Source organism: Leptodactylus fuscus, unplaced genomic scaffold, assembly GCF_031893055.1.
Source record: "Leptodactylus fuscus isolate aLepFus1 unplaced genomic scaffold, aLepFus1.hap2 HAP2_SCAFFOLD_177, whole genome shotgun sequence".
NCBI lineage: Eukaryota > Metazoa > Chordata > Amphibia > Anura > Leptodactylidae > Leptodactylus > Leptodactylus fuscus.
Genome location: NW_027440199.1, coordinates 156,624 through 169,931, shown reverse-complemented (window position 1 = coordinate 169,931; position 13,308 = coordinate 156,624). Strand labels below are relative to the sequence as shown.

At 49.7% G+C, this 13,308-nt stretch overlaps 1 protein-coding gene across 1 annotated transcript in view; it reads left to right on the top strand.

Moving 5' to 3' along the window:
* Positions 1–5,879: 5,879 nt before the first annotated feature.
* LOC142187300 (tyrosinase-like) overlaps positions 5,880–13,308 on the top strand; it is a 57,238-nt gene continuing 49,809 nt past the window's right edge. The window contains exon 1 of the mRNA XM_075261524.1: positions 5,880–5,904. Coding sequence (XP_075117625.1) covers positions 5,898–5,904 — 7 coding nt within the window. The 5' untranslated portion in view covers positions 5,880–5,897. The remainder of the gene's footprint in view (positions 5,905–13,308) is intronic.

Genomic DNA, 13,308 nt, shown 5'->3' with positions numbered 1-13,308 from the left:
AGGAGGAGTGTGGCAGTGGCCATCTTGTGTGTCAGACACTGGGTGCTGTGAGGAGATGCCACAGCAGCAGCAGGGCAGAGAGAGGAAGTAGTATTCTGTAAGCAGCCAGGGAAGGAGGAGTGTGGCAGTGGCCATCTTGTGTGTCAGACACTGGGTGCTGTGAGGAGATGCCACAGCAGTATCAGGGCAGAGAGAGGAAGTAGTATTCTGTAAGAGCCAGGGAAGGAGGAGGAAGGAGGAGTGTGGCAGTGGCCATCTTGTGTGTCAGACACTGGGTGCTGTGAGGAGATGCCACAGCAGTATCAGGGCAGAGAGAGGAAGTGGTATTCTGTAAGAGCCAGGGAAGGAGAAGGAGGGAGGAGTGTGGCAGTGGCCATCTTGTGTGTCAGACACTGGGTGCTGTGAGGAGATGCCACAGCAGCAGCAGGGCAGAGAGAGGAAGTAGTATTCTGTAAGCAGCCAGGGAAGGAGGAGGAAGGAGGAGTGTGGCAGTGGCCATCTTGTGTGTCAGACACTGGGTGCTGTGAGGAGATGCCACAGCAGTATCAGGGCAGAGAGAGGAAGTAGTATTCTGTAAGAGCCAGGGAAGGAGAAGTGTGGCAGTGGCCATCTTGTGTGTCAGACACTGGGTGCTGTGAGGAGATGCCACAGCAGCAGCAGGGCAGAGAGAGGAAGTAGTATTGTGTAAGCAGCCAGGGAAGGAGGAGGAGGGAGGAGTGTGGCAGTGGCCATCTTGTGTGTCAGACACTGGGTGCTGTGAGGAGATGCCACAGCAGTATCAGGGCAGAGAGAGGAAGTAGTATTCTGTAAGAGCCAGGGAAGGAGAAGTGTGGCAGTGGCCATCTTGTGTGTCAGACACTGGGTGCTGTGAGGAGATGCCACAGCAGTATCAGGGCAGAGAGAGGAAGTAGTATTCTGTAAGCAGCCAGGGAAGGAGGAGTGTGGCAGTGGCCATCTTGTGTGTCAGACACTGGGTGCTGTGAGGAGATGCCACAGCAGCAGCAGGGCAGAGAGAGGAAGTAGTATTCTGTAAGCAGCCAGGGAAGGAGGAGGAAGGAGGAGTGTGGCAGTGGCCATCTTGTGTGTCAGACACTGGGTGCTGTGAGGAGATGCCACAGCAGCAGCAGGGCAGAGAGAGGAAGTAGTATTCTGTAAGCAGCCAGGGAAGGAGAAGTGTGGCAGTGGCCATCTTGTGTGTCAGACACTGGGTGCTGTGAGGAGATGCCACAGCAGCAGCAGGGCAGAGAGAGGAAGTAGTATTCTGTAAGCAGCCAGGGAAGGAGAAGTGTGGCAGTGGCCATCTTGTGTGTCAGACACTGGGTGCTGTGAGGAGATGCCACAGCAGCAGCAGGGCAGGGAGAGGAAGTAGTATTCTGTAAGCAGCCAGGGAAGGAGGAGGAAGGAGGAGTGTGGCAGTGGCCATCTTGTGTGTCAGACACTGGGTGCTGTGAGGAGATGCCACAGCAGCAGCAGGGCAGAGAGAGGAAGTAGTATTCTGTAAGCAGCCAGGGAAGGAGGAGGAAGGAGGAGTGTGGCAGTGGCCATCTTGTGTGTCAGACACTGGGTGCTGTGAGGAGATGCCACAGCAGCAGCAGGGCAGAGAGAGGAAGTAGTATTCTGTAAGCAGCCAGGGAAGGAGAAGTGTGGCAGTGGCCATCTTGTGTGTCAGACACTGGGTGCTGTGAGGAGATGCCACAGCAGCAGCAGGGCAGAGAGAGGAAGTAGTATTCTGTAAGCAGCCAGGGAAGGAGAAGTGTGGCAGTGGCCATCTTGTGTGTCAGACACTGGGTGCTGTGAGGAGATGCCACAGCAGCAGCAGGGCAGGGAGAGGAAGTAGTATTCTGTAAGCAGCCAGGGAAGGAGGAGGAAGGAGGAGTGTGGCAGTGGCCATCTTGTGTGTCAGACACTGGGTGCTGTGAGGAGATGCCACAGCAGCAGCAGGGCAGAGAGAGGAAGTAGTATTCTGTAAGCAGCCAGGGAAGGAGGAGGAAGGAGGAGTGTGGCAGTGGCCATCTTGTGTGTCAGACACTGGGTGCTGTGAGGAGATGCCACAGCAGCAGCAGGGCAGAGAGAGGAAGTAGTATTCTGTAAGCAGCCAGGGAAGGAGAAGTGTGGCAGTGGCCATCTTGTGTGTCAGACACTGGGTGCTGTGAGGAGATGCCACAGCAGTATCAGGGCAGAGAGAGGAAGTAGTATTCTGTAAGAGCCAGGGAAGGAGAAGCAAGGAGAAGTGTTGCAGTGGCCATCTAGTGTGTCAGACACTGGGTGCTGTGAGGAGATGCCACAGCAGCAGCAGGGCAGAGAGAGGAAGTAGTATTCTGTAAGCAGCCAGGGAAGGAGGAGGAAGGAGGAGTGTGGCAGTGGCCATCTTGTGTGTCAGACACTGGGTGCTGTGAGGAGATGCCACAGCAGCAGCAGGGCAGAGAGAGGAAGTAGTATTCTGTAAGCAGCCAGGGAAGGAGGAGGAAGGAGAAGTGTGGCAGTGGCCATCTTGTGTGTCAGACACTGGGTGCTGTGAGGATTGCCACAGCAGCAGCAGGGCAGAGAGAGGAAGTAGTATTCTGTAAGCAGCCAGGGAAGGAGGAGGAAGGAGAAGTGTGGCAGTGGCCATCTTGTGTGTCAGACACTGGGTGCTGTGAGGAGATGCCACAGCAGTATCAGGGCAGAGAAAGGAAGTAGTATTCTGTAAGCAGCCAGGGAAGGAGGAGTGTGGCAGTGGCCATCTTGTGTGTCAGACACTGGGTGCTGTGAGGATTGCCACAGCAGCAGCAGGGCAGAGAATCTGTGATAGCGCCCCCATCACTATCAGTAAGGGAGCGTTCACACTACCGTCAGTGCCTGACAGGTAGTGTCCACTCCTAGTATCCGTTCAAAATCTTGCGCGGACATTAGCAGCGGACACTAGCTGTGACCGTGACACCTTTCATTCATTTAAATGGCAATCGGGTGCGTTCTTTTGCACTCCGTTCCTGTCTTTAAGTGTCCGTTTGTAAAGATATCCGACTTTTCAAGCGGACAGAAAAACTCGACATGTAGGTTTTTTCTGTTCGCTTGAAAAGTCGGACATCTTTAAAAGCGGACAGTGAAGGAAGGGCACGGAGTGCAAAAGAACGCACCCGGCCGCCATTTAAATGAATGACAAGTGTCATGGACACAGCCAGTGTCCGCTCCTAATGTCCATGCCAGATTTTGAACAGACACTAGGAGCGGACATTACCTGTCAGACACTGACGGTAGTGTGAACGCCCCCTAAGAGGACAGGATTACATCAGGCTAAGCAGAGCTATAACCCTGGCAGCCTGCACCGACCTCTACAAGGTAACTGAACCCCTGCAGTAAACCAGAAGCTGTGACAGCGCCCCCATCACCATCAGTAAGAGGACAGGATTACATCAGGCTAAGCAGAGCTATAACCCTGGCAGCCTGCACCGACCTCTACAAGGTAACTGAACCCCTGCAGGGACCAGAAGCTGTGACAGCGCCCCCATAACTATCAGTAAGAGGACAGGATTACATCAGGCTAAGCAGAGCTATAACCCTGGCAGCCTGCACCGACCTCTACAAGGTAACTGAACCCCTGCAGGGACCAGAAGCCGGACCTGGAGACATCTTAGACTCTCTGCTAATATATGGGAAGATGTCAGCCAGCTACAAGCCCCTGTGCCACAGCTCACTGCTACAGGACAAGTGACCAGCAGATGCCTGTTACAATAAAGCAGTGAGGACTTCTACTGATCCTGGCCTGGACATTGCCTTCCTTACAGCTAAGCCCTGGGCTCCAGCTCCTTGTTGGAGGGGAGCACTGGCACCCACATCACCATCTCCAGCCCAGGGACCAGAGGGTGTCTCATTACTCCAACTGGCGTCACATCTAACTGACTCTGCCTATTTCCCTGTGCACCTCTCCTGGGAGTTCTGGTGCCTATAAGGTCACCGTGACAGTTCAGCCTCCTGCACGGTTCTCCCGGGGTGGTCGCACAGTGTAGACGCCATCTGTCTTGAGGGGTATACAGTGTAGAGGCCATCTGACGGGGGGGGGGGGGGAGATACAGAGTCGCAGGGGTATAATGTTCAGGATCTTACACGTCTTTCATTACCTTGAACATAAATGGATTCCCTTGGTCAGTCGGGATCTCCTTGGGTTGACCTGTCCGAGAGAACATGTAAAAGATCTCAGTAATGCTCCCCATAAGGGCCTGTGTATGAGATATGGTGTAGGGGGGGGGTATAACCTCATGGGGGTCCTACTTGTATATTTATTTATATTTGGTTATCTCTCTGCACGTGCGGTCTTTGGCTTGTTACCAGAGACAAGCTGGGTTCAGCGCACACTCAGCTCTGCTTCATCTCTGGTGCAGCAGGGTTCATCGCATCTCTGATGCAGCAGAGCTGAGTGTGCAGCAGGGTTCAGCGGTTCTCCGTTGTAGCAGTGCTGGCCATGCGTTCAGATTGGCTCATCTCCGGAGTAGTCGAGCTGAGTGCACGGCCAGCACTGCTACATCTCGGCATAGGAATGCATTGACCAGCGTTGATTGGCCGAATGCCATACAGAGTACAGCATTCGGCCAATCAACGCTGGTTCTGCCGGAGGAGGCAGAGTCTAAGATTGGTCCACATCTGTCTCCATTCTGGTCCGATCTTAGACTCCGCCTCCTCAGAGACGAGCCTCTGGCAAAGCGCAAGCTGCCAGGGATCCCAATGTAATCCAGTGACTTGGGCTTGTTAGATGCCCCCAGACATGCACCCCCTGCTGGCCCAGTTACATTGCAGGGTGTTGGCATCATTTCCTGGGGTGTCATAGTGGACTTGGTGACCCTCCTGAGGTGAATAGTGGTTCCCCTAAACGAGTATTTATTCCCCATAGACTATAATGGGGTTCGGTGTTTGATCGAACAGTCGAGTATTGAGCAGCTACTTGAATCGAACTTTGAACATTTCACTGTTCATCTCTATTAAGAACTATTCCTGATGGGCGAAGCTCTCACCTGGTCGTCTACCTTGGACATCCAAAGCCTGTTCATCGTGTGTGTCCCGACATAACCAACAGCTAGTAGATAGGACAGAATGGCCAAGATGTTAACTTGATGACAATGACCTTCCTGTTCTTTCTGCCCCCTCTCAGTCTGTTCATGTTCCGTGAGTACATCCTAAAGCCATGTCTAGCAGTCAACATTTTGTCACTAAGAGGTACACTACCCAAAAGTAGCCTCTAAGACCCTTTTTATAGGGCAGTAAGGAAAGCTTTTCTATGCTCTCTCTCTGTCAGATCCCACCTGGAATCATTTATATCTTGCCCGAGACAGACCTGCCATCCTACGTTCCCATCTGGGTGTGGTATTTTTTTTTTCTGAATTTGCGTACTGTAATACTAATAATAAATTAAAAAATAGCGAGAAAACCTTTTACTAGCAGTAACTAGGGTCAGGGGATAGTCATACACATTAGGGAGAGTGTGTACAAGTCATTCCTGCTCCGCTAGGGATTCTGGGTAAAAAATATGCAAATCTCTTCTCCAGGATGTAATTAGGAGAGCAGTGCCTGTGTATGGCGCCCTCTAGGGGCAGCCCCCTTAACATCATGCATGACTACTGCAGTAAGTGATGAGAATTCCAATCAGTGCGGTCCCCAGGACCTGCCAGTGCATGAAAGTCACAAGGTCTTTGCTGGATTTGAGTTCTCAGGAGCTGCGCTCACGTCTTGGGCTGTTGCTGCTAATGAGCCATTAATGACAGTGACTCAGCTCGCCAATTATAAGATGCAAAAAATTCTAGTCACTTCAGGGCTGTTGTGTATCTGAAGACACACCTGTCCCCTCCCAGCCCAGAAACCTATAAACTCCGCAGCCCTCACCCAAATGTTCAGAAGCCGTGACTAGAGGCGAGCAGACACCCAGCACCATGACAGGTACTTCAAGCTTGTAGATGGGGAAGCGAGCGGGGCACAAGATCCAAATATTACCTGGCTCATAGCCGTCTTATCCTATATTACACGGCCGGCTTATATATACCTGTATTAGTGACTAGGGCTTATATATACCTGTATTAGTGACTAGGGCTTATATATACCTGTATTAGTGACTAGGGCTTATATATACCTGTATTAGTAACTAGTCTTATATAGAGGACGACACCGTATCCTTATACAGTATCTGGCTATTTCATTTACCTCTGTGTATTGGGAGTCAGTCTGAACTAAAGGGCTAGGACTCACCCTAATATTACATGGCCGGCTTATATATACCTGGATTAGTAACTAGTCTTATATAGAGGACGACACCGTATCCTTATACAGTATCTGGCTATTTCATTTACCTCTGTGTATTGGGAGCCAGTCTGAACTAAAGGGCTAGGACTCACCCTAATATTACATGGCCGGCTTATATATACACCTGTATTAGTGACTAGGCTTATATATACCTGGATTAGTGACTAGTCTTATATAGAGGACGACACCGTATCCTTATACAGTATCTGGCTATTTCATTTACCTCTGTGTATTGGGAGCCAGTCTGAAATAAAGGGCTAGGACTCACCCTAATATTACATGGCCGGCTTATATATACCTGTATTAGTGACTAGTCTTATATATACCTGGATTAGTAACTAGTCTTATATAGAGGACGACACCGTATCCTTATACAGTATCTGGCTATTTCATTTACCTCTATGTATTGGGAGCCAGTCTGAACTAAAGGGCTAGGACTCACCCTAATATTACATGGCCGGCTTATATATACACCTGTATTAGTGACTAGGCTTATATATACCTGGATTAGTAACTAGTCTTATATAGAGGACGACACCGTATCCTTATACAGTATCTGGCTATTTCATTTACCTCTGTGTATTGGGAGCCAGTCTGAACTAAAGGGCTAGGACTCACCCTAATATTACATGGCCGGCTTATATATACCTGTATTAGTGACTAGTCTTATATATACCTGTATTAGTAACTAGTCTTATATAGAGGACGACACCGTATCCTTATACAGTATCTGGCTATTTCATTTACCTCTATGTATTGGGAGCCAGTCTGAACTAAAGGGCTAGGACTCACCCTAATATTACATGGCCGGCTTATATATACACCTGTATTAGTGACTAGGCTTATATATACCTGGATTAGTAACTAGTCTTATATAGAGGACGACACCGTATCCTTATACAGTATCTGGCTATTTCATTTACCTCTATGTATTGGGAGCCAGTCTGAAATAAAGGGCTAGGACTCACCCTAATATTACATGGCCGGCTTATATATACCTGGATTAGTGACTAGTCTTATATATACACCTGTATTAGTGACTAGTCTTATATATACCTGGATTAGTGACTAGTCTTATATAGAGGACGACACCGTATCCTTATACAGTATCTGGCTATTTCATTTACCTCTATGTATTGGGAGCCAGTCTGAACTAAAGGGCTAGGACTCACCCTAATATTACATGGCCGGCTTATATATACACCTGTATTAGTGACTAGGCTTATATATACCTGTATTAGTAACTAGTCTTATATAGAGGACGACACCGTATCCTTATACAGTATCTGGCTATTTCATTTACCTCTGTGTATTGGGAGCCAGTCTGAAATAAAGGGCTAGGACTCACCCTAATATTACATGGCCGGCTTATATATACCTGTATTAGTGACTAGTCTTATATATACCTGGATTAGTAACTAGTCTTATATAGAGGACGACACCGTATCCTTATACAGTATCTGGCTATTTCATTTACCTCTATGTATTGGGAGCCAGTCTGAACTAAAGGGCTAGGACTCACCCTAATATTACATGGCCGGCTTATATATACACCTGTATTAGTGACTAGGCTTATATATACCTGGATTAGTAACTAGTCTTATATAGAGGACGACACCGTATCCTTATACAGTATCTGGCTATTTCATTTACCTCTGTGTATTGGGAGCCAGTCTGAACTAAAGGGCTAGGACTCACCCTAATATTACATGGCCGGCTTATATATACCTGTATTAGTGACTAGTCTTATATATACCTGTATTAGTAACTAGTCTTATATAGAGGACGACACCGTATCCTTATACAGTATCTGGCTATTTCATTTACCTCTATGTATTGGGAGCCAGTCTGAACTAAAGGGCTAGGACTCACCCTAATATTACATGGCCGGCTTATATATACACCTGTATTAGTGACTAGGCTTATATATACCTGGATTAGTAACTAGTCTTATATAGAGGACGACACCGTATCCTTATACAGTATCTGGCTATTTCATTTACCTCTATGTATTGGGAGCCAGTCTGAAATAAAGGGCTAGGACTCACCCTAATATTACATGGCCGGCTTATATATACCTGGATTAGTGACTAGTCTTATATATACACCTGTATTAGTGACTAGTCTTATATATACCTGGATTAGTGACTAGTCTTATATAGAGGACGACACCGTATCCTTATACAGTATCTGGCTATTTCATTTACCTCTGTGTATTGGGAGCCAGTCTGAACTAAAGGGCTAGGACTCACCCTAATATTACATGGCCGGCTTATATATACCTGGATTAGTGACTAGTCTTATATAGAGGACGACACCGTATCCTTATACAGTATCTGGCTATTTCATTTACCTCTATGTATTGGGAGCCAGTCTGAAATAAAGGGCTAGGACTCACCCTAATATTACATGGCCGGCTTATACATCTCTTAATACTTCTGTATTTCCGGCTCTTGTACGGGTCTGGTTTTGGGGGCTATTCTTAAATATGGGGCATGTGGTATGCTGCTTATATAAGGGGCTTTAGCCCTGAGTGCGTCTTTACTTAGGAATCTGCGACCTATTATATTCCTTGGGGAAGGCGCTGTATGGATTAACCCTACGTTACCCTGGGGGCGTACAATCCTCACATTAGGGTGGTCACCAGACCCTTTTGACCTGAAGGTGGATCTACATCACGCTTTCCCTAAGCTTGAGCAGTATGAACATTGAGATTGGATGTGGTTATCTTCTAAGTGTTGGGGTTTAGAGATACGGGTGGAAGATATGTGATTGACTATTGTGTGCATATCCTACAGAGAAGGGCCCCTACGTATCTCTAGTAATGTGCACCGGCACCGTTTAGGCAGGGATTAGTACCTGTATATTATGGATTGGGAGTAAAGGTTGTGTTTTAGACGGGATATTGCTTGTAATCATTTGGGTGCCCAGTTGGTCCAATAATAGTTTCTGGTCTTCCGCCCCAATGTATAATATCCCTAATAACATGAAAGCGATAAATTCAAGCAGTAGATCAGAAGTAGCATTGAAGATCCGTGGGCTTCTTTATTTACCCCGACTACCCTAATATTTCGGCTTGAGCCTTTTTCAGGCATTGCCAGTGGCAAACAATGGATTCTGCTTATTGGGAACGAGACGTAAATATCACCTTAATCCTAATATTACATGGCTGTCTTATATAGAGGATTATCTTATTATTCAATATCTCTGTACGGAGAGCCAAGATTCTGATAAGGGGCGTCTGAGATTCAGGTCCATTATTTTGTTATACAATTAAAGCCATTTTGCTTCCCCGGGTTCATTCTGCTCCATATTCTACTAACTGTACCGCCTGATTGCTTCCATATGTGAACAGGTTAATTAAAGGGGTTATTGGAGGAGCAGCAAGTATTACCATTTATAGGAAAATCTCACATTGGATCAGTCACCAGTTGGGTGCCACAAGGGCGAGTAATGGAGAAATGGGCAGATTGGAGGACAGAGATTAACAGACTGGGGGTTACTCAGATTAGAGAAACAACGTCTATGGGGAGATCTAATAACAATGTACAAATACATGAAGAGACAATACAAAGAACTTTCTAATGGTCTGTTTACACCTAGACCGGTGACAGTGACACGGGGACGTCCTCAACACCTAGACCTGTGACAAGGGGACATCCTCTACACCTAGAACGGTGACAGTGACAAGGGGACGTCCTCTACACCTAGACCAGTGACAGGGGGACGTCCTCTACACCTAGAACGGTGACAGTGACAAGGGGACGTCCTCTACACCTAGACCAGTGACAGTGACAAGGGGACGTCCTCTACACCTAGAACGGTGACAGTGACAAGGGGACGTCCTCTACACCTAGACCGGTGACAGTGACACGGGGACGTCCTCTACACCTAGAACGGTGACAGTGACAAGGGGACGTCCTCTACACCTAGACCGGTGACAGTGACAAGGGGACATCCTCTACACCTAGACCAGTGACAGTGACAAGGGGACGTCCTCTACACCTAGACCGGAGACAGTGACAAGGAGACGTCCTCTACACCTAGACCGGTGACAGTGACAAGGGGACGTCCTCTACACCTAGACCGGTGACAGTGACAAGGGGACGTCCTCTACACCTAGACCGGAGACAGTGACAAGGAGACGTCCTCTACACCTAGACCGGTGACAGTGACAAGGGGACGTCCTCTACACCTAGACCGGTGACAGTGACAAGGGGACGTCCTCTACACCTAGACCGGTGACAGTGACAAGGGGACGTCCTCTACACCTAGGCCAGTGACAGTGACAAGGAGACGTCCTCTACACCTAGACCAGTGACAAGGGGACGTCCTCTACACCTAGACCGGAGACAGTGACAAGGAGACGTCCTCTACACCTAGACCGGAGACAGTGACAAGGGGACGTCCTCTACACCTAGACCAGTGACAGTGACAAGAGAACGTCCTCTACACCTAGACCAGTGACAAGGGGACGTCCTCTACACCTAGACCGGAGACAGTGACAAGGGGACGTCCTCTACACCTAGACCGGTGACAGTATCAAGGGGACATCCTCTACACCTAGACCGGTGACAGTGACATGGGGACGTCCTCTACACCTAGACCGGTGACAGTGACACGGGGACGTCCTCTACACCTTGACCGGTGACAGTGACACGGGGACATCCTCTACACCTAGACCGGTGACAGTATCAAGGGGACATCCTCTACACCTAGACCGGTGACAGTGACGTCCTCTACACCTAGACCGGTGACAGTGACATGGGGACGTCCTCTACACCTAGACCGGTGACAGTGACACGGGGACGTCCTCTACACCTAGACCGGTGACAGTGACACGGGGACGTCCTCTACACCTAGAACGGTGACAGTGACAAGGGGACGTCCTCTACACCTAGACCGGTGACAGTGACAAGGGGACGTCCTCTACACCTAGACCGGTGACAGTGACAAGGGGACGTCCTCTACACCTAGACCAGTGACAGTGACAAGAGAACGTCCTCTACACCTAGACCAGTGACAAGGGGACGTTCTCTACACCTAGACCGGTGACAGTATCAAGGGGACATCCTCTACACCTAGACCGGTGACAGTGACGTCCTCTACACCTAGACCGGTGACAGTGACATGGGGACGTCCTCTACACCTACACCGGTGACAGTGACACGGGGACGTCCTCTACACCTAGACCGGTGACAGTGACACGGGGACGTCCTCTACACCTAGACCAGTGACAAGGGGACGTCCTCTACAGCCAGGCCGGTGACAGTGACAAGGGGACGTCCTCTACACCTAGACCGGTGACAGTATCAAGGGGACGTCCTATACACCTAGACCGGTGACAGTGACGTCCTCTACACCTAGACCAGTGACAGTGACACGGGGACATCCTCTACACCTAGACCAGTGACAGTGACATGGGGACGTCCTCTACAACCAGGCCGGTGACAGTGACAAGGGGACATCCTCTACACCGGTGACAGTATCAAGGGGACGTTCTCTACACCTAGACCGGTGACAGTGACACAGGGACGTCCTCTACACCTAGGCCAGTGACAGTGACAAGGGGACGTCCTCTACACCCAGACCAGTGACAAGGGGACGTCCTCTACACCCAGGCCGGTGACAGTGACAAGGGGACATCCTTTACACCTAGAGCGATGACAGTGACACGGGGACGTCCTCTACACCTAGACCGGTGACAGTGACAAGGGGACGTCCTCTACACCTAGACCGGTGACAGTGACACAGAGACGTCCTCTACACCTAGAACGGTGACAGTGACACGGGGACGTCCTCTACACCTAGACCGGTGACAGTGACACGGGGACGTCCTCTACACCTAGACCAGTGACAGTGACAAGAGAACGTCCTCTACACCTAGACCAGTGACAAGGGGACGTCCTCTACACCTAGACCGGTGACAGTATCAAGGGAACATCCTCTACACCTAGACCGGTGACAGTGACGTCCTCTACACCTAGACCGGTGACAGTGACAAGGGGACGTCCTCTACAGCCAGGCCGGTGACAGTGACAAGGGGACGTCCTCTACACCTAGACCGGTGACAGTATCAAGGGGACATCCTCTACAGCCAGGCCGGTGACAGTGACACGGGGACGTCCTCTACACCTAGACCAGTGACAAGGGGACGTCCTCTACACCTAGACCAGTGACAGTGACAAGGGGACGTCCTCTACACCTAGACCAGTGACAGTGACAAGGGGACGTCCTCTACACCTAGACTAGTGACAGGGGGACGTCCTCTACACCTAGACCAGTGACAGTGACAAGGGGACGTCCTCTACACTTAGGCCGGTGACAGTGACAGGGGGACGTCCTCTACACCTAGACCAGTGACAGGGGGATGTCCTCTACACCTAGACCGGTGACAGTGACAAGGGGACGTCCTCTACACCTAGGCCAGTGACAAGGGGACGTCTACACCCAGATCGATGACAGTGACAAGGAGACGTCCTCTACACCTAGACCAGTGACAGTGACAAGGGGACGTTCTCTACACCCAGACCAGTGACAAGGGGACGTCCTCTACACCTAGACCAGTGACAGTGAAAAGGGGACGTCCTCTACACCTAGACCGGTGACAGTGACAAGGGGACGTTCTCTACACCCAGACCAGTGACAAGGGGACGTCCTCTACACCTAGACCAGTGACAGTGAAACGGGGACATTCTCTACACCTAGACCGGTGACAGTGACAAGAGGACGTCCTCTACACCTAGTCCAGTGACAGTGACAAGGGGACGTCCTCTACACTTAGGCTGGTGACAGTGACAAGGGGACGTCCTCTACACCTAGGCCAGTGACAAGGGGACGTCTACACCCAGACCGGTGACCGTGAAAAGGGGACGTCCTCTACACCCAGACCAGTGACAGTGACAAAGCTACCCATTAAACCGTTTATAGTAATGTATAGTAAATAGAATTATAGGAGAGGAGTAGTCTGGAGCACGGTATATAGAATTATTGGAGAGGATTAGTCTGGAGCACAGTATATAGAATTATGTGAGAGGACTAGTC